This window comes from Ascaphus truei, chromosome 21 (genome assembly GCF_040206685.1).
Source record: "Ascaphus truei isolate aAscTru1 chromosome 21, aAscTru1.hap1, whole genome shotgun sequence".
Classification (NCBI taxonomy): Eukaryota; Metazoa; Chordata; class Amphibia; order Anura; family Ascaphidae; genus Ascaphus; species Ascaphus truei.
Window position 1 is genome coordinate 25427812 of NC_134503.1, and position 21790 is coordinate 25449601.

Below are 21790 nucleotides of genomic sequence, written 5' to 3' on the forward strand. Positions count from 1 at the left end.
TGGCCCCTGTCTCACGTGGTACCTGCGCTGCACTGGCCTGCAGAGCCTCTGATAGTGTTTCCCTGGCCCCTGTCTCACGTGGTACCTGCGCTGCACTGGCCTGCAGAGCCTCTGATAGTGTTTCCCGGGCCCCGGTCTCACGTGGTACCTGCGCTGCACTGGACTGCAGAGCCTCTGATAGTGTTTCCCTGGCCCCTGTCTCACGTGGTACCTGCGCTGCACTGGCCTGCAGAGCCTCTGATAGTGTTTCCCTGGCCCCTGTCTCACGTGGTACCTGCGCTGCACTTGCCTGCAGAGCCTCTGATAGTGTTTCCCTGGCCCCTGTCTCACGTGGTACCTGCGCTGCACTTGCCTGCAGAGCCTCTGATAGTGTTTCCCTGGCCCCTGTCTCACGTGGTACCTGCGTTGCACTGGCCCGCAGAGTCTCTTTCTGCTCCTCCAGCTGCAGTTTCACGGCACCAACGCGTTTCTCTGCAGACTCCTCCCCGAGCATCGCCCTCGCTCTGCAGGACTCCAAATCCGACTGCAGCTGCTGCATGCGCAACACGACGGCGTCATAACCTACACGCAAGACAAAAGCGCAGAGCTTCAGACACGCTGCACACAACCAGCGGGCGTACGTGGGCGCAGACGTCAGATAGACGCAGTCCGAATTATCAGCTGCGTTCGTTAGCAGAATCTGCGCCAACGTGTGAGTATACCAAGCCCCCGTGGCTGGAGAAGTGCCGTCCTCACCTTCTTTAAGCGTGGCCGCCTCTTGATCTTTCCTCCCGAGCTCCTCGTTCTTCTGGGAGAGCGTCCGCGCGTTCTCATCAATTAATGACGCGAGATCAGCGACCTGGAGAGAACCGGAGGAGACGGGAATAAAGGAGCCGAGGAAAAAGGATGTCTGCCGCCCCCACACCGCCACACCGCTCTCCCCCCAATGGATAGATACTTATACAACAGTCTGCATACTCAGATTCAAGCCGACTACTCCTGCATTTAAAGCTGCAGACCAAGCAATATCCCACGTGTGTTTTTTTTTTAATAAATCAGTTCTGTACTATGAGAAAATACTTGTAGCAGGTTTGTTTTTTAAACAACTCTGAATTACATTTTTTGATGCATTATAATGTAACAAGAAGCATTTTGTTTCTATAGCAACAATTTACAAAGTCACCTCCCCTTCTGAAACAGGCTCTATCACACCTCTTTTTGAGCCCTGCCCTCTCTCTCTAGCAGTGCACCAATTGTATCTAGTGACTGCCTGGTCACATGATCTTCCCACAGAACTTTGCATCTTTGGTCCTCTTCTGCTGCACTGACAGCCATTTAGTGAACCCCCGAACCGAAACTTCGCCGATCGATCAGCAACTTAGCTAATTACTTATCAGTGTGTGGATTGTATTGATGCACATATTACAAAAATCAAGCAGCTGGGACTGCTGCTTTACAGCCCTTGTTTTGGAAAGGGAAGTTGCTTCCCTTCTCATCGCCGACTTCATATGCTGTTTGGCCGCCATAAAAAAAAAAAAACCGTACCTGAACTACTGGCCTTTGAAGTGAGACACCCCTGTTTACTTCATCCGACCTAGGGCCAGTCACTTATTCTCCCTGATGTAGAGGTGTTTGGGCAGGAATTGTGTGCCTGAGGCCTTAGGATAGCTGCGTACTCACCTGCTGATGAAGATCTTCCTTTTGCTTCCTGGTTTCTTCCAGGGCTTTGGCGATATCCACACTCACAGTTTCCCTGCTGCTCAGTTCTTCCTGCAAACATAGGCAGGTTAGCGAGCCAGGTTAAGGTAACTCAAACAGAAAGGGACATTCATTATGCGGCCGGTATTACAATACATTGACCATAAAGACTTGAAACGCACCATTCATCGTGCATTCATTTGCCTGTTGGATGAATTAGTAACAATGCTTTTTGCTGGTGACGTTGATTTTCAGAACAAGCGACAGGCATCTCGGGTTGGGCGATATCGGCACACCGGGAGATTATGTTATCGCGATAGTACTAAACTCCGGTATACCGCCCAACCCTAGTCAGCACCGCACTGCAAAGCAACTAATGGGTTAAACGACAGCGTTTTGTGGGTATCACTCTGGATAAATAGTTCCTTATCTCTATTGGAAACACCCACCTGAATGTGAGAAGAGGCACAGAGGCAGGAGGTAGATGAGAGATTAGATGTTACAGCCATGAACGTGAAGAAAAGAGGAGATTAGGGCAGGGGTTCTCAACCCCAGTCCCAAGATCCTCCAACAGGTCGACTGAGCCAATGTTTAAGCCCCTGTGCTGAAGCAGAGATATCCTTAAACTCTGACCTTTTGGGGGTCTGGAGGATTGTAGTTGAAAACCGCTGGATTAAGGTATGGAGTGTGATACGTCTGTAAATTGAAGCCCCCCCCGTCCTTTGACCACTCACCTTCACTTTCTCCTGCTCGGCCTCATGCTTCCTCAGTGCAGTTTCCAACTCTCTGTGTCTTTCTTTCAGACCTTCATTTTCCCCTTCCAGCTGAGTCTGAATGCGAAGCAGACCATATGACATTAGAATATGGCTTTGCTATTTTAAGTGATGCTTAACTACATACAATACAGACACTGCAGGTGCATCAGAGAAGGATTGCATTGCCGGGTGTGCAGAGCCTCACAGCCAACATCAGCAGAACTCACCGCCTTGTGCTGTGCTGCTGTTCTGTCCAACTCGCGGGCAGCTTCCAGGGCTGATACCTGCGTCTCTAGCCGCTCCACCCTCTCCGCACACTGCTGCCTCACGCTGCTCAGCTGCTGCGTTAATCTGCCACTGACTGATCCCAGCTCTGATTGCTGGAAGTACACAGAGAGTCTTCTGTAACTGGGATTGGGGGAGAGAGAGGCATCCGTTCTGCCTACTGGGTTACATCGCTACAAATCAGGTCGTTCCCTGGATCAGTGTTTCAGTCTGTTCTGCACACTGCTCTATACAATCTCTCCTTAAATGTTCACTTAACATACCCCCTCTGTCCCCTGCATCTCGCCCCCCTTGTTCATTTGAAACCCTCCAGGATTACAATCCACGTTGTATCACGTGATCTGACGTTCCCACGGCTAAACCGTAAAAGCAGCAAAACGTGCTTAAAGTTTCCAGTGCCTTCATGACGTGCCACGTGCCTGTTTTCCAGACCTCCGATTCCTGTCTCCGTGGCACGGCCGCGTCACGCGAATGCTGCAGGTGCGATCACAGGACGCAGACGTGCCAAGGTCCGCGGCACTGACCAGGATAAATCAATGAGTAGATCATGAAATCAAGTTCGCTTTATATCACAGCGCGTAGCGTTTAGCTGTCGTTACTCGGCCCGTAGCGTTTAGCCGTTATTCTTAACCCCTTTTATGCCAAATGGGCCAACAACGCGGTGCAATTTTTTGACAACTGTCACACTGAAGCGATTAACATAGTTACATAGTTACATACATAGTTACATAGTTACATAGAACAGAAATACCCGGGCGCTACCTATGAATAATTAAATACTGGATAAGGGTATAATAAAGTAAAAAACCTTGATGGTGGACAAGGTTTTCCCTCTGATTCTTTTCCTCCTGTGACTCTAAAGACCCCAAAGGAGGATCTACCCAGGATCCTTCAAAATGAAAGCGAAAAGAGAAGGGGATGGGGAGCACTGGTGGAATAATAAAGTAGAATGCAGTCTAATTCAGGTGTGTAAGACTCTGAAGTGTGGATGGTATGGATCTAAAATAATTTAAACACTCACACGGCCTTGTGCAAATGCTTGCGCATCAAGGTATCTTTTACGTCCTCGCTTCTTTTCCTTGTAGATTCAATCTCCGCTTCTCGTCTGGGCTCTTCCTTTCTTGATGTGATGTCCCTTTCTTTATCTCGTAGATTCGATCTCCGCCTCTCGTCTGTATTTTTCCTCTCCTTTTTCTTGCGTGTGGTGCCACCCTCGGAATAAATACATATAAATATGAACAATGGTGCGTGTAAAATATATATGAAGGAACAATGTAATATAACCAGGGGTTAGCACATCGGAGTTAAAATTTAAAAACACTCACACGGGCATGTGTGGGTGCACTCTAGGGGGGAGGTGTCTTTGACCTCCAGGGGGATCCCACTATTCCAAATTGCCAGCCTTCGCTTGGTGGCAAGTGGTGGGGGGAGGGAAAAGGAAAAAATATATATATAGAAATTACTACTCACGGCCAAGTGTGAGTGCACACTTGGAAAGGTATCTTTTTTGTTCCGTCTGACGTCCCTGGATAGAGACTTGTGCCAGCCTCTGATGGTGATTTCTCTCTCCCAGTGAGATGTATAAAGTTATCAGCCCAGAGAGTTAAGGCTAAACTCTTTATTCAGAAAAAACACTAACTAAATATTCTAACTACGGAGCCTGAGGAAGCCCATAGGGCAAAACGCGTTGCCCAAAATCCCCCACCCATTTTGACTTGTTGCGGCCACCATAGGGAGCAGGACACGGGAAGTGCAGAGCTCCATCCGGACGCGGTGAGAGTTTTACTGCAGCACCACGAGCCCTGCTAAACATCCCCCAGAGACTGGCTTTTTAATCCCATCCCACACCGCAGCTCACTAGTTGAGCGAGCGGTGAGCTTGTTGTTTATTTGTTTTTTCTGAATAAAGAGTTTAGCCTTAACTCTCTGGGCTGATAACTTTATACATCTCACTGGGAGAGAGAAATCACCATCAGAGGCTGGCACAAGTCTCTATCCAGGGACGTCAGACGGAACAAAAAAGATACCTTTCCAAGTGTGCACTCACACTTGGCCGTGAGTAGTAATTTCTATATATATATTTTTTCCTTTTCCCTCCCCCCACCACTTGCCACCAAGCGAAGGCTGGCAATTTGGAACAGTGGGATCCCCCTGGAGGTCAAAGACACCTCCCCCCTAGAGTGCACCCACACATGCCCGTGTGAGTGTTTTTAAATTTTAACTCCGATGTGCTAACCCCTGGTTATATTACATTGTTCCTTCATATATATTTTACACGCACCATTGTTCATATTTATATGTATTTATTCCGAGGGTGGCACCACACGCAAGAAAAAGGAGAGGAAAAATACAGACGAGAGGCGGAGATCGAATCTACGAGATAAAGAAAGGGACATCACATCAAGAAAGGAAGAGCCCAGACGAGAAGCGGAGATTGAATCTACAAGGAAAAGAAGCGAGGACGTAAAAGATACCTTGATGCGCAAGCATTTGCACAAGGCCGTGTGAGTGTTTAAATTATTTTAGATCCATACCATCCACACTTCAGAGTCTTACACACCTGAATTAGACTGCATTCTACTTTATTATTCCTCCAGTGCTCCCCCATCCCCTTCTCTTTTCGCTTACAAAGTTACATAGTTGATGATGTTGAAAAAAGACATACGTCCATCAAGTTCAACCTATGCTAAATTAAGACAACAGATATTTTATCCTATATCTATACTTACTTATTGATCCAGAGGAAGGCAAACAAAAAACCCCAGAGTCATATTATCCAATGATCTCTCATAAAGGGAAAAATAAATTCCTTCCTGACTCCAATAATTGGCAATCGGATTAATCCCTGGATCAACATCCTTCCCATAAAGCTAATAGTTCCAGCACGCTCTGACTATAGGAAAAGTAGCAACAAGTGGGAAATGCCAAATCAAATGAATATTTAATAAATGCACAAGATATATACAAGGAGCAAAGTGACACCAACACAATAGAACAAAACACACTAAAAAATAGAAAAAAAACTGTTAAACTGTGGGCTACCAGTATGAGTTATACCTTTTAGTATACTGATCATTTGCTGTGGACTGTGGATCCAGAGGGCTGGGTTTGCAAGAATCTGCATGCAATATTGATGACAGCTGATTCTGATCCGATGACCATCTTCACAGCTGCCTGCGACCCCATCACCCTCTTAATGATGACGTCAGGTGGCTTATTTATACCATGCTCCAGACAGACCCACGCAGCAGCCCCATTTACAGCAGGAGAGGAGAGATCTAGAGACTACTATTTCTGCTCTGTACCCTGTGGTTTGATTTTGCATTATTGTGTACTCACCTTACATTCTCCTGCTTTGCTGCTATTACAGTGCACCTTAGCACTTTTTGCTTGTTAGATTATCTTGTGTTGCTTAAGTTAACTAGGGCTTATTTGGTTCACGGTTTTAGGGGTACTGGGGTAAGGGGGGTACTGGGGTAAGGGAAGTACCTCTTGTTCCTTTGGGACAAGGGGGAGCGGGCCTGAGGAAGGGGCTTGTCCCCGAAATGTTGCCCCTGTTTATCCCCCATTGTGTACACCCTCTCCCCCCCCCCTTTTTTTCTTTTCTTCACTTCCACATTTTCAGTTTTTTTTCTATTTTTTAGTGTGTTTTGTTCTATTGTGTTGGTGTCACTTTGCTCCTTGTATTTAACGTGCGCATTTATTAAATATTCATTTGATTTGGCATTTCCCACTTGTTGCTACTTTTCCTATAGTCAGAGCGTGCTGGAACTATTAGCTTTGTTGGTTATTATGTAGGAGGATCTTGGGTCCTTCTTGTGTTCCTTTGCACCCTGCATTTAGCTATACTATATTTTTATATCTGACCGTGAGTGCTGTCTATCATTTCTGTTTTTGAACATCCTTCCCATGTATACTTATTTGGTATAACCCTGTATACCTTTCCTATCTAAAAAGACATCCAACCTTTTTTTGAACAAATCTATTGTATCTGCCATCACAGTCTCCATGGGTAATGAATTCCACATTTTAACTGGTGAAATCTCCTTTCCTCTAACCTTAAGGGATGGCCCGAGTCCTTAGTACTGCCCATGGGATGAATAGTTAATTTGAAAGCTCCTTGTATTGTCCCCGAATATATTTGTATATAGTTATCATATCCCCTCTTAGACGCCTCTTTTCTAATATAAATCTAATTTAGCTAGCCTCTCCTCATAAGTTAGATTGTCCATCCCCTTTATTAATTTGGTGGCTCTTCTCTGCACACTCTCTAGGTCCAGAATGTCTTTTCTAAGGATTGGTGCCCAAAATTGTACTCCATATTCATGGTGTGGTCTTACTAATGCTTTATAAAGGGGCATAATTATGTTTACTTCCCTTCCATCCATTGCCCGTTTGATGCAAGATAAGATCTTGTTTGCCTTTGCAGCTACTGCATGACTTTGGGCACTATTGCCAAGCCTGCTGTCTACAAGCACTCCTAAATCCTTCTCCATCAAGGATTCCCCCAATTTATCCCCATTTAATATGTAATTCGCCTTTTTATTCTTGCATCCCAAATGCATAACCTTACATTTATCTGTATTAAACCTCATCTGCCATTTACCTGCCCACGTTTCCAGTCTCTCCAAGTCCTTCTGAAGAGAAATTACATCCTGCTCTGATTCTATTACCTTACACAATTTAGTATCATCAGCAAAGATGGAGACTTTGCTCTCGATCCCAACCTCAAGGTCATTAATAAACAAGTTAAAAAGCAGGGGTCCCAGTACCGATCCCTGAGGTACTCCACACACTTTAGCCCAACCTGAAAAAGTTCCATTTATGACAACCCTCTGTTGTCTGTCCTTTAACCAGTTTTCAATCCAGGTGCATATATTATTACTGAGTCCAATTTTCTTTATTTTGTACACCAACCTCTTGTGTGAAACCGTATCAAAAGCCTTTGCAAAATCTAAGTAGACCACATCAACTGCATTACCCTGGTCTAAATTCCTACTTACCTCCTCAAAGAAACAAATAAGGTTAGTTTGGCAAGATCTATCCTTCATAAATCCATGCTGACTGTTAGTAATAAATTTATTTTCCATTAGGTATTCCTGAATATTATCCCGTATTAAACCTTCAAGTAGTTTCCCTACTATTGAAGTCAGGCTTACGGGTCTGTAATTCCCCGATTGTGATCTAGCTCCCTTTTTAAATATAGGCACCACTTCTGCTTTACGCCAATCTTGTGGTACTGAGCCTGTGGAAATGGAGTCCTTGAATATTAAATATAATGGTTTGGCTATTACTGAGCTTAACTCCTTGAGAACGCTTGGATGTATGCCATCGGGGCCAGGTGCCTTATTTACTTTCATTTTATCAAGTCGCTTATGAACTTCTTCCTCAGTCAACACATAAAGCCCTACATCAGGGGAGGCCAAATCCAGTCCGCAAGGGCCACCAACAGGTCAGGTTTTCAGAATATCCCTGCTTCAGCACAGGTGGCTCAATCAGTGGGATACCCTGACCTGATGGTGGCCCTTGAGGACTGGAGATGCCCGCCCCTGCATAGCGTGAATCTGCTGGCAGCTTTTCTAAGCCTGCGTATGAAACAGATCTGTGCCGACGTGGTCGGGGGTCTCACCAGCGAGCTCAGCTGCTCTTCTCTCTCCTCCAGCTCCTCCTCTTTCCTCTGCAACGTCTCACTGGTTATGTGCAACGTCCGCTCTAAATCTTCCAGCTACATGGAAAGGAAGGGGTACGGCAAAGCGTGACAGGTTACCCGGAAGCGTATAGGCAGAGACCGCAGACTTCCTGCTGCACTTTGCTCATTTTCCATGTAGTAAAAATCTTCTTGTGCAAATAGTTGTGTGATCTGGAGGCAATTTAGAACAGAGTGTGTGTGTGTGTGTGTGTGTGTGTGACTATACATTTGTGTTGTTTGTAAAGAATACTGTGGGCTGTATTCACTAAGTGGAGCTATGCCATGAGAGGCCTACCAGCACCCGAAGGAAACACATGGCGTAGAAAGGTCTCGTGTGATTCAGTAATCCTTTTTGTCTTATAATAGAAGCTAATATCTATGTGTCATGGTAGAGGGGGTTTGGCCCGGGATTAAAGGGGTTACACCCCATTTGGCCACCCCCTACTCTCACCTGGGAAGCAAGGGGTTAACTGGGCTGTGGTCCAGTAATGTGTTTTTACCTTGCTTCAGCATCCTAATGTATATTCCCCTGTAAAAATGTATTGTTTCTGTTCCAGTGTCTGCACCAACACATACACTGGGATTGATGCGGGAGGCTTAAGGGGTTAATGAGCTGCAGTTTAGGAAAATACAAATAGGTGTGGGGTCTTTTCAGAAATATCTGGGCTTCAACAGGCTTGATTGAAGTTGGGTGTGAAAAGTACAGAGGGGGTGTAGTGTACAGTATGTTAATACCTAATTGGCAGACCAAGGGTATATTGCTGGTAGAGATAGCTAGGTCCATGTCTGGAGCATTGGGTGTGAAATCTAGCACCTGTGACAAATGTTCGCTACACACGATTCCCAGCTTCAAAGGATTTCTTGACAAGGGGTTATGGGGGCCAGGGGTGCGATTACACAAGGAGATATCAGAATGAGTGACCTTATTTAATATAAGAATATTATGAGATGTCCTCGGCTGAACGTGCTAAAAGCTACATGTGTGTATTCGTGGGACTGATTCGCACATAAGGATTACAGACACATGATGTCTAGCAGGTACTAAGAGACAGATATTAATATCTCTCTTAATTTTAGTATTACACTGTAATATTTCGTCTTATTGGGAGCATCATGCGTGCCGAAATGTATTAATATGTCTCGCGTGCCAGTAAGTATTACTGAACTGAAGTTATGAAGTTATTTAGATGGGAAAAGCAGTTTGTAAACGTCCTTGGGTGGGAGGAGTTTTACTCTGGGGAAGACTCAACTTCACCACTGATTTATGAGAGGGGCTGGGTTTAGGTTGTGTTCAATGGGAAATAATTGTATATAAACAAGGCTCAGTCTATGGCTATTGTCTTTTGTGATTTTCAAGATTGCTGTATGAACTGCCAGTCCAGATTTGACTGTTTCATCATTCCATCTTAAGTAAGTGTCTATATTTTGTCTGTTATTTGTATACCTCATGTGTTCACCTTTTTCAAGGAATAAATTATATTTTATCATATCTCAGCCGTGTTCAGTTCAACACAGGTATTTTTGGTGTAAATTATATCTTGTCATAAAGTTACCGTGACACTATGTTGTATAAAACCTTGGTAATTACAAATTAGGCTACATAGCAGAAGCTCAGGAGTCTGGAACGTGAAAGGACTTAGACAGTTAAATCTGTTTCACAAGAGCATCTTTAGAAGGTGGAATATTTGTAGGATGATAAAGATCGTTTTAAGATACAAAGAACAGCTAAATCAGTCTGGAATAAAGGAGTTTGTCAGAACAGAGAGAAAGACATTGTTCTACAATGAAAGATAACGGCTAAAGTCGAAAATATGTTTTCTTACTGTCTATTAATATTAATTGCTATGTATAATCTGGTTGATCATGAGAAAGAGGTGTATCTGGCACGTATAGCTAGTAACAAGAAGTGGCATAAAGGTTTTGCTTAGACAAAGAGAACAGAACTAAGAAATACCATCACGCTTATTAGTGCGCCCGTACCATGCTTTCTGAAGAATAAACGCTTATTGGAATAAAGATACCTGCCCCAATCCTGAAGGATCTAAAAGGATTATTTTCAATGGCCCGCACTCTTGGGCTGTTGTACTGCACGGAGCTGCTTAGTAGATGTGGCCTTGTAGTTATAACAATTTAAAGATTGGGGAGGGGAAGGTTGGCAGAAAACCCACAATCAAAAGCCATAATCATCCATTTGGATAATAAATCCCCTTCCATATCGGGTTCTGACGTGACTGCACTGTACGACGTGTGTGTGTGTGTGTGTGTGTGTGTGTGTGTGTGTCTATGTGTCTGTGTGTCTGTGTGTCTATGTGTCTATGTGTCTGTGTGTCTGTGTGTCTGTGTGTGTCTATGTGTCTGTGTGTGTCTATGTGTGTGTGTGTGTGTGTGTGTCTCCTTTATCTGCAGGGGATTCTGAAACGGGTTGTAGATGCTTATTAAATGAATCCCTGCCAGGCATGACATAAAACCCCTCACCCGGGATGAGCTCTCCGCCCTGATACGGTCCAATTCATCGGCTTTCTGACGCAGAATATCTTGCGTCTCTTCTACTTTGCTGTTGAGTTTTGCAACCTGGTTAAAAAGGGAACGTGACAGCAGACATGAGAACGAGTGTCACGTTCCCACGAGAGAGGGCGCACCTATATTTCCCATCCCTGTAATACACGACATGTTTGGTTACAGGCAGACACGTCACGGAAATGTAAGAGGAAGGTTTTTAGATCTGATCTCCACACAAGGAGTGGATGTTAGGGGTTTGAATATAAAAAGCAGTAGTACCCTGCACTATCACATGGCACTATCCTGTCCCATAGTGCCCCCCCCCCCCCCAGGGGGAGACACGTAATCCCTTCACCTCAGTCTCCAGCCCGCCGACGGCGCCCGTGTGCAGCGTCCTCGCTTCCAGCAGCTGCTGCCTGGTCTCGTCCAGCCTCAGCTCCAGGGCGTCTTTCTGCAGATACAAACCCAACGCTCGCTACGGGACGGGAGACATGCGTCGGTCGCGTACCGGAGACAGACGGCACATCGGTCGTGTACCAGAGGGGGAGGGAGGGGGAGAGGGGCGGTCGCATACCGGAGACAGAGGGCACATCGGTCGTGTACCAGAGGGGGAAGGAGAGGAGGGAGGGAGGGGGAGGGGGGCTTCAGCCGTGTACAGGGGGGAGGCTTTTAGTCGCGTACTGTGGGGAGGGGAGGGGGGGAGAGGGCGGCTCTCTTATCCAAAAAGAAAAGGTGACATTATGTTTTTCCTGCGGTTCCCCCCCCCGTTACTAGCGGGGCACACAGCACATTGCTTTGCATGTGAGGCTGAAATGCTTTGCTAGCTGATCTGGGTTAAATGGCCACTTAACATGTTAACCAATGTACACGTCTGCCTGGGTTTACAGTTGGGATGTATTTCGGAGAAGGCGATGAACTCTAATGGGCAGAAACGTGAAACCAAGTCTGTGTGTAAATGGCCACTTCCGACCCCCAGGTATAGGCAGCAGGGGTTCCCTGTATTAGCTGCTTTTAGTACTAATACTGGGGGTGCTCATCTCCAGGCCTCAAGCTCCCTGCCCAACATGTCTGGTTGAGGATATCCCAGCTTCAGAACAGGTAGCCCAATCAGTCCCTGCTTCAGCACAGGTGGCTCAGAGACTCAGACTGACCCTCTGATTGAGACACCTGAGCTGAAGCTGGGATATCCTGAAAACATGACCTGTTGGTGGGGCTTGAGGACTCCTGTGCTAATAATACACGGTGTGGGTATAACTGTACCTCCTTCAGGAGTTCCTGCAGGCCTTCCTCGCCAGATAATCTTCCCTCCAACGTCCTCTCCAGCGAGGACACCTTCTCCTGCAGGCGCTTCACCAACGCGTCCTTCTCTTCCGCTTCCACTGCCATCTGGTGTAGAACAGCGCCATTAGCAAGGAGAAAACCCCGGGGGGCCTCCTCAAAACCATCTCTTCACCCGTAGGGGGTGAGGGTACGCAGCGGGATAACCCCCCGGCCGTGCTCGAACGCGGCGGTGGACTGGCACTCGCCTTGGCTTTCACCTGCTCGTGGCGCAGTTGGAGATCGTCGTAGTCGGCTTGTACGCAGGTCAACCGCTTCTCGCAACCTGAAGCCGTGGTCTGGGCCTGCAAACGGGTGCCACGTTAATTAGACGATCCATGCCAGCGGCAGCATGGGGGCACAGCACCCCCACTTTAAAATCCTGTCAGGATTCATAGTATGTGAGAGGGAAGAGAGCTGCGCTTATTAATCCCTTATACATATCTACATAGACAGCCACGTTTTACATGTATAGTAACCGACCACGTGTAATTATACACACAACCTGATGAGTTAACCCTTTCTCTGCTAGTGGGGGGCTTCAAGGCCTTGTTAAGTGGTAGACATTTACTCGCCGGCGTACAGCAGACTGAATACGTTTCTAACCCGAGACCCCCACCCGCCTCCGTTCCCCTTAGAAGGGGGTCTGGCAAGAGAATGCCACGGCGTTAACAAAGCCATACAGCTCATAGTAACTGGCCCTGGTATTACCGACGGCTACAAGAGATCACTGTACTTTCCCCTTCATGTACAATATACAGGTACTTTGTCACTATGCACAGTACCACCACTCTACATTTTGATGGCACTTTGCTCCTGGTTTGCTCCTGGTTTGCTCCTGGTTAGCTCCTGGTTTGCTCCCGGTGTTGGTATCCGGCGCGTGAATCACTAAGTCACTTTAAGTTCAGTTTGCAGCATTCGCTTATGGGAACCTCTAAGAGGGAGGCACGGAGAATGGTTGGGGTGAAAGGTTAGGAAAACCTATGGTTTTTGGCCCACGTATGCTACTAAAAATGGGGTGGGCACCTCAAGGGCCACCAACAGGTCATGTTTTCAGGATATCCCTGCTTCAGCACAGGTGGCTCCATCTTCGTTGGTGGCCTTTGAGGACTGGAGCTTCCCACCACAGCATTAAAACCTCAAATGTAATTGTTAGATAGGACCGTGCCGATATCTCCCACTCCGGAGAGGAGAGGGACATGTAACTGACCTTCTGCATGTCCAGGGACAGCTGCTGGATAAAGTCCTGCATTCCCCGCTCCCTGTGCTCCAGCTCCGTGATCTTCACCTCCGCCGCTTCCTGCGCCGCGGCCAGCTCCGCCCTGTATCCCCGGGGACGAGACGTCACGGAGCTCATTATCTCCGCTCGTGCACCCGTGGATATTGGAGTGAGGAGTAAAGGGGACTCGTGGGAGATACTGCTTACAGAACGGCCAGCTTTTAGTGAGAGCAGGGGGTCTGAGGCACTTCATATGTATGAGCACAGTGGGGAGGAGATCACATCTATAGTGTGTGAGGTACATATACAGAGGACCCCTATATAAAATGCTGGTTATGATTTATGGTGTTGTGTTCAGGCCTCAGATACCTCTCTAAGTATTACAGAAACCCCTCCCCCCAGCCTACACACCTGTACACCGCCACACGCCCCCCCTAGCCTACACACCTGGGCACCCCCTCACGTCCCCCTAGCCTACACACCCGTGCACCCCCTCACGCCCCCCTAGCCTACACACCCGTGCACCCCCTCACGCCCCCTAGCCTACACACCTGTGCACCTCCTCACCCCCCCCTCCAAGCCTAGACACCTGGGCGCCCCCTCACGCCTCCCAGCCTAAAAACCTGTGCACCTCCTCACGCCCGTGTATCCAGGAATCAGGTCGGATTCCTGGATGCATGTAGACACATTGCCTCGGTAATATCTTCTCTTGAAAACGCTTGCGCGACTCACCACTAGGGGTCCCTGCTTCAGCCCAGCCCAGAAAGGTAAATGGTGCAAAGGGATGTAAAGTATCCCTGTAACTATAAGGGGTCCCCAGGTTGGGGGGGATACCCAGTTACTCTACAGGTAACTCAGAACCTGCTTAGAGGTTCTGGGGTATACTCCAATCATCTATAAGGTTGTGAGGGGACTTTTAAAAGTCCATTCCTAAGTTTATTGTATAGTGTGGGGAATATGGCTAGTAAGAAATAACGTGCAGCTTCTTATTCTATTTCCCATAACCAAAAGACTTAGGATATTTTTAAAGTGTATATATTATGGAACAGTGTGTTTTAAAGTGTATATTTTATGGAACAGTGTGTTTTAAAGTGTATATATTATGGAACAGTGTGTTTTAAAGTGTATATTTTATGGAACAGTGTGTTTTAAAGTGTATATTTTATGGAACAGTGTGTTTTAAAGTGTATATATTATGGAACAGTGTGTTTTAAAGTGTATATTTTATGGAACAGTGTGTTTTAAAGTGTATATTTTATGGAACAGTGTGTTGTAAAGTGTATATTTTATGGAACAGTGTGTTTTAAAACATATCTGTTTGTGCACAGAAATGAGCTGGGACTTTCAGAACCAATGCTCCGACAGGCCACTGGGGCTATCAGAACCAATGCTCCGACAGGCCACTGGGGCTATCAGAACCAATGCTCTGACAGGCCACTGGGGCTATCAGAACCAATGCTCTGACAGGCCACTGGGGCTACCAATTGGTGCTGTCTGGCAGGACATCTGGAGATGAAAGCCCCCGAGGATGTCCGAGGTGTCAAGACCATTTGGATAGGAGGGAAGGATTCAAGTATCCACGTCCTGAGATCAATGGATGCTCTTTGCATTTCCATTTGCCCCACCAGACTAGCAGGAGCCTGTCACCGCGGGTGGCATTGACGGAACTAGGGCAAGAGGTGCCAAAGTGCACATGCCCCTTGGTTCATTCAGATTTCCAGGTAACCCTGTTTTTTCTATCAGCTTGTCTCTGATTGGCTGCGGAGAAATTTCTCACGCTTTGGATTGGGCTATAGCAACGTTTCCCAAATGGGGTTCCGCGGAACCCTGGGGTTCCGTGAAAAAAGAAATTAGAAAAAAAAAAATCAGTCCGCTGTTCCTCCTTTGGTTAACCGGTGCTTCTGGCAGGCTGGTGGGGGCGGCAGGCTGTGGGAGATTGCGGCAGCCACAGGGGGTTCACTGAAATCGATCCCAGCAATTCCAAAATGGCCACCGGGACCGCACAGAGGGCCTAGGCAGGGGATCAGAGGAGACCGGCAGAAAGCAGATCGGGGTCTCCTCAAGCCCCCCCCGTGCCAGATATATCCCTAGAGACAGAGTACTTTTCAGCCGCAAGGTGGGACGGAGACACAAACACCGCTGCGGGCTCCCTTCCCCCCACACCACGGGGAGAGAGGTAATACGGAGCAGCTCAGCAGTGAGAGGCCGCAGGTAGCATTGGGGTAAGGAACAGGAGGACCAGCAGCCGAAGCGGGTGTAACTTTCAATTTAAAGGCGCATTTACTTATATTTCTATGTGCTACGCTAAAAATATTTACGGGGTTCCATTATGTTATACAACATATAAAAGGGTTCCGTGACTACATGTAATTGGGAAACTCTGGGCTATAGTATTTTTCTAATTAAACAGAGATATTATAACCCCCTGCGCCCATCAGATGGTTAGTTCTCCAGTCTTCTAAGATTCCAAGTTTCCAGTTGCAAGTCTTCAGCAAGAAAGGGCTGCTTCAGCAAAGCTGCCTGGAATATTTTCTGTCCTGTTTTTGCAATTGTTAATCAGGGTTAGGATTCCCTGCAGCTAGGAGAGTCTAGGTTGTTACCCCAATTCCCAAGTGTGTCTTTTTGCTGTAGTTTGTGTAACATTGTGTGTTTGCCTTTTCTTGTGAATAAATTTAAAATGTATTTCATTAACTCGTTTTGCTCAATGCATGATCCTGGTAAAAAGGTGTAAATTGCCTGGTCTCCTGTGACAGCCCTCCCCCCAGCCTACACACCTGTGCACCTCCTCACATCCCCCACCCCCCCCAGCCTAAACACCTGGGCACCCCCTCATGCTCCCCAGCCTACACACCTGTGCACCTCCTCACACACACCCCAGCCTACACACATGGGCACCTCCTCACACACACCCCAGCCTACACACCTGTGCAACCCCTCACACCCCCCCCCCCCCAAGCCTACACACCTGGGCACCACCTCACGCCCCCCCCAAGCCTACACACCGGGGCACCACCTCACGCCCCCCCAAGCCTACACACCTGGGCACCCCCTCACGCCCCCCCTAGCCTACACACACCTGTACACCCCCTCCAGCCTACACATACCTGTGCAGCCCCTCACCCCCCCCCAGCCTACATACCTGTGCAGCCCATCACCCCCCAGCCAACACACCTGTGCACCCCCTCACACACACCCCAGCCTACACCCCCCCCCCCAAGCCTACACACCTGGGCACCACCTCACGCCCCCCCCAAGCCTACACACCTGGGCACCACCTCACGCCCCCCCAAGCCTACACACCTGGGCACCCCCTCACGCCCCCCCCCTAGCCTACACACTCTTGTACACCCCCTCCAGCCTACACATACCTGTGCAGCCCCTCACCCCCCCCCCCGGCCTACACACCTGTGCAGCCCATCACCCCCCCAGCCAACACACCTGTGCACCCCTCCCCCAGCCTACACACCCCCTCACACCCCCCAGCCTACACACCTGTGCAGCCCCTCACACCCTCCAGCCTACACACCTGTGCAGCCCCTCACACCCCCCAGCCTACACACCTGTGCAGCCCCACACACCTGTGCAGCCCCTCACACCCCCCAGCCTACACACCTGTGCAGCCCCTCACATCCCCCAGCCTACACACCTGTGCACCCCCTCCCCCAGCCTACACACCCCCTCACACCCCCCAGAATACACACCTGTTCTGAGCCAGCTGCGAGTTCTCAGCCTGCAGCCACTGCCGCTCCTCGCTCAGCTTAGCAGAGAGACGGCTTGTGCTGTGCAGATCCGCCTGCGCTTCCTCTGTGTCTTTCCTTTGCTCCGCCAACTCTCGCTCTGTCGTGCTCAGCAACTCTTCCTTCTTCAGCAGCTGAACGGTTATTCCAAACAGCAGTAAAAGGCAGAAATACTCACCATGTGTACCACGAAACAGGCGAGCGTTACCACTCCAGGTGTATTAAGATTACCCTCCGGGGGTAAATGGTGGCTTCTGACACCTGACTTTTTGAATGGCTTGGTCATACTCAGCCTTGCACGCTCATGTTTGTCTCACATTTCTGCAATCCCCATTGACATCGAAGCGGTTCAAATATAATAGTGCTGGGTGCATTATTGCTAATGGAACCAATATTTTGCTCTCTCACCCCAATGTGCAAACAGGGCTCTCCTGTGGCCAGAAACACATCCGAAATGACCAAAAGTTAAGGGTGAAGATGTTACATGGTTGAGTGCCTTCACTCCCATATATGTTGCCAAGCGGAATGCCACCTTCATCCCCTCTGCAAACCGCCCCTCTGCCAATGCCACCTTCATCCCCTCTGCAAACAGCCCCCCTGCCAATGTCACCTTCATCCCCTCTGCAAACAGCCCCCCTGCCAATGTCACCTTCATCCCCTCTGCAAACAGCCCCCCTGCCAATGTCACCTTCATCCCCTCTGCAAACCACCCCTCTGCCAATGCCACCTTCATCCCCTCTGCAAACCGCCCCTCTGCCATTGCCACCTTCATCCCCTCTGCAAACCGCCCCTCTGCCAATGCCACCTTCATCCCCTCTGCAAACCACCCCTCTGCCAATGCCACCTTCATCCCCTCTGCAAACCGCCCCTCTGCCAATGCCACCTTCATCCCCTCTGCAAACCGCCCCTCTGCCATTGCCACCTTCATCCCTTCTGCAAACCGCCCCTCTGCCAATGCCACCTTCATCCCCTCTGCAAACAGCCCCCCTGCCAATGCCACCATCATCCCCTCTGCAAACCGCCCCTCTGCCAATGCCACCTTCATCCCCTCTGCAAACCGCCCCTCTGCAAACCGCCCCTCTGCCATTGCCACCTGTCCTGGAACAAGATTGTATATTTCCTGCTCTCACTGCCAGCTCTCCACAGGGAAAGTTGCATGTTTTCCCTGTTCCAAGCAGCCAGTGCTCGGTGTATATTGCAACATAGTGGTTACATATCACTTTTTCCACATACCACTAATCAGTTGCGCTGGCAACCTACCAATGCTCATAGTTGAGATTGGTTTAGCCCTCTCCCCCTGCCCTTCTCTGTTATTATTATGCCCCTTGGCTTGTTCCTGTCTGGAAAGGAAAGTGTGCTCTCTCTTACCATCAGCAGCCAAAGTGAGTAGACATCTTCCACGGCTCCCTTAGAAAGGGATTCCTTTTTACCTTCCCCCATAACAAAGCACCTTCATCTCAAATGGCTAAGGCCGCGCTTATAGTGACGGCGACGTCGCCCGAAAACAAATGCATTGCCGACCACCGCGTGCGCTTATAGTAAGCGCGACTGTGACAATGCGACGTCGCGAAAACTGGTAGCCTGCAATATTTGATTTTTCAAGGGCTGTCGCCTCATGTGACAGCCCCTGAACCAATCAAATACCAGGAAACTCGCAATGCCACCTCCCAGCGAAATATAACTTTCGCCTGTGGCAACGGGTGACGTCACCCGCCGTGTCGCCGTCAACGACACTATAAGCGCAGCCTAATTCTCCTGACAAGAGACATTTGCTATCATAATCTACATGAAAGTACTTTTATATATTTCTGTTAACCCCACTCAATACAGTTGAAGAAAATAGAAGGACTTTGTGTGCTTTAAAAAGGGGATGAGTTAAGCTACGTGGATCTTCTCATATGCTACAAGTGAGCCTGGATCCAGAATACCACCTTCACCCCCTCTGCAAACAGCCCCCCTGCCAATGTCACCTTCATCCCCTCTGCAAACAGCCCCCCTGCCAATGTCACCTTCATCCCCTCTGCAAACAGCCCCCCTGCCAATGCCACCTTCACCCCCTCTGCAAACAGCCCCCCTGCCAATGTCACCTTCATCCCCTCTGCAAACAGCCCCCCTGCCAATGTCACCTTCATCCCCTCTGCAAACAGCCCCCCTGCCAATGCCACCTTCACCCCCTCTGCAAACAGCCCCCCTGCCAATGCAACCTTCACCCCCTCTGCAAACAGCCCCCCTGCCAATGTCACCTTCATCCCCTCTGCAAACAGCCCCCCTGCCAATGCCACCTTCACCCCCTCTGCAAACAGCCCACCTGCCAATGTCACCTTCATCCCCTCTGCAAACAGCCCCCCTGCCAATGCCACCTTCATCCCCCCTGCCAATGTCACGTTCATCCCCTCTGCAAACAGCCCCCCTGCCAATGTCACGTTCATCCCCTCTGCAAACAGCCCCCCTGCCAATGCCACCTTCATCCCCTCTGCAAACAGCCCCCCTGCCAATGCCACATTCACCCCCTCTGCAAACAGCCCCCCTGCCAATGCCACCTTCACCCCCTCTGCAAACAGCCCCCCTGCCAATGCCACCTTCATCCCCTCTGCAAACAGCCCCCCTGCCAATGTCACCTTCATCCCCTCTGCAAACAGCCCCCCTGCCAATGTCACCTTCATCCCCTCTGCAAACAGCCCCCCTGCCAATGTCACCTTCATCCCCTCTGCAAACAGCCCCCCTGCCAATGTCACCTTCATCCCCTCTGCAAACAGCCCCCCTGCCAATGCCACCTTCATCCCCTCTGCAAACAGTCCCCCTGCCAATGCCACCTTCATCCCCCCTGCAAACAGCCCCCCTGCCAATGTCACCTTCATCCCCTCTGAAACAGCCCCCCTGCCAATGTCACCTTCACCCCCTCTGCAAACAGTCCCCCTGCCAATGCCACCTTCACCCCCTCTGGAAACAGCCCCCCTGCCAATGCCACCTTCACCCCCTCTGCAAACAGTCCCCCTGCCAATGCCACCTTCACCCCCTCTGCTAACAGCCCCCCTGCCAATGCCACCTTCACCCCCTCTCCAGTCTCACCAAGTGTTTCACTTTAGCCAGTTCCTGCTGCTGAAACTCTCCCAGCTCGTCGACATCATCTCTCTTCTGGAACCAGGACAGGCTCTGCTCCCGCATCTCTCTCAACTGCGCTGTCAGCCGCTTCTTCTCCTGGCCAAGGTGGAAACAGACCACGTGAGAAATCCATCGACCCATTCTGACTAGCGCTAACACTACCAGGCCAAATGCATTCTGGGACCTGTAGTCCTGTTATTTAAAACACCCATGATGCACTGCAGTGAGAAGCAGGAGGTAAGATCACTGTTCATTCTCTCTTTAAAAGAAGTACAACTCTTAGGCCTCGATACAGTGCAAGCGCGCGCGATGGAGCGCAAAGCATATCGCACGCAACGGAGCACACAGCGTCTCACACGCAACGGAGCGCACGCCTGTCGCTTGAGCAATCCATGGACTTACATTTCGCGCGACGCGAAGGAGTGGTCATGACGTCACCAGGCTAGTTTGCCCCGATTGGTTTAAAAGCCCACGTGACGAGGCCATGACAGGAAAAATCAAACATTTTTCTCAGCTCAAAATGCTGCCGAGCTTCAGTATGGCCGGCCTCAGTGGTGCTGCATGGTGTGAGCGCCGCGTGCTGTATCCCGGCCTCAGTGGTGCTGCATGGTGTGAGCGCCGCGTGCTGTATCCCGGCCTCAGTGGTGCTGCATGGTGTGAGCGCCGCGCGCAGTATGGCCGGCCTCAGAGGTGCTGCATGGTGTGAGCGCCGCGCGCAGTATGGCCGGCCTCAGAGGTGCTGCATGGTGTGAGCGCCGCGCGCAGTATGGCCGGCCTCAGAGGTGCTGCATGGTGTGAGCGCCGCGCGCAGTATGGCCGGCCTCTGAGGTGCTGCATGGTGTGAGCGCCGCGCGCAGTATGGCCGGCCTCAGAGGTGCTGCATGGTGTGAGCGCCGCGCGCACTATGGCCGGCCTCTGAGGTGCTGCATGGTGTGAGCGCCGCGCGCACTATGGCCGGCCTCAGAGGTGCTGCATGGTGTGAGCGCCGCGCGCAGTATGGCCGGCCTCAGAGGTGCTGCATGGTGTGAGCGCCGCGCGCAGTATGGCCGGCCTCAGAGGTGCTGCATGGTGTGAGCGCCGCGCGCAGTATGGCCGGCCTCAGAGGTGCTGCATGGTGTGAGCGCCGCGCGCAGTATGGCCGGCCTCAGTGGTGCTGCATGGTGTGAGCGCCGCGCGCACTATGGCCGGCCTCTGAGGTGCTGCATGGTGTGAGCGCCGCGCGCAGTATGGCCGGCCTCAGAGGTGCTGCATGGTGTGAGCGCCGCGCGCAGTATGGCCGGCTTCAGAGGTGCTGCATGGTGTGAGCGCCGCGCGCAGTATGGCCGGACTCAGAGGTGCTGCATGGTGTGAGCGCCGCGCGCAGTATGGCCGGCCTCTGAGGTGCTGCATGGTGTGAGCGCCGCGCGCAGTATGGCCGGCCTCAGAGGTGCTGCATGGTGTGAGCGCCGCGCGCAGTATGGCCGGCCTCAGAGGTGCTGCATGGTGTGAGCGCCGCGCGCAGTATGGCCGGC

The 21790-nt window shown here is 50.0% G+C and overlaps 1 protein-coding gene across 3 annotated transcripts in view; it reads right to left on the bottom strand.

Annotated features, from left to right (window-relative positions):
• GOLGA1 (golgin A1) overlaps positions 1–21790 on the bottom strand; it is a 37220-nt gene that overhangs the window by 8122 nt on the left and 7308 nt on the right. For all 3 annotated transcript variants that reach the window (XM_075579393.1, XM_075579392.1, XM_075579391.1), the window contains 13 exons: positions 20247–20375; positions 17142–17311; positions 13432–13543; positions 12431–12526; positions 12165–12290; positions 11260–11355; positions 10881–10976; positions 8346–8441; positions 2660–2812; positions 2412–2507; positions 1660–1749; positions 736–838; positions 401–561 (listed from right to left, as the gene is read on the bottom strand). In XM_075579393.1, the coding sequence (XP_075435508.1) occupies positions 401–561; positions 736–838; positions 1660–1749; positions 2412–2507; positions 2660–2812; positions 8346–8441; positions 10881–10976; positions 11260–11355; positions 12165–12290; positions 12431–12526; positions 13432–13543; positions 17142–17311; positions 20247–20375 (1524 nt within the window). The remainder of the gene's footprint in view (positions 1–400; positions 562–735; positions 839–1659; positions 1750–2411; positions 2508–2659; positions 2813–8345; positions 8442–10880; positions 10977–11259; positions 11356–12164; positions 12291–12430; positions 12527–13431; positions 13544–17141; positions 17312–20246; positions 20376–21790) is intronic.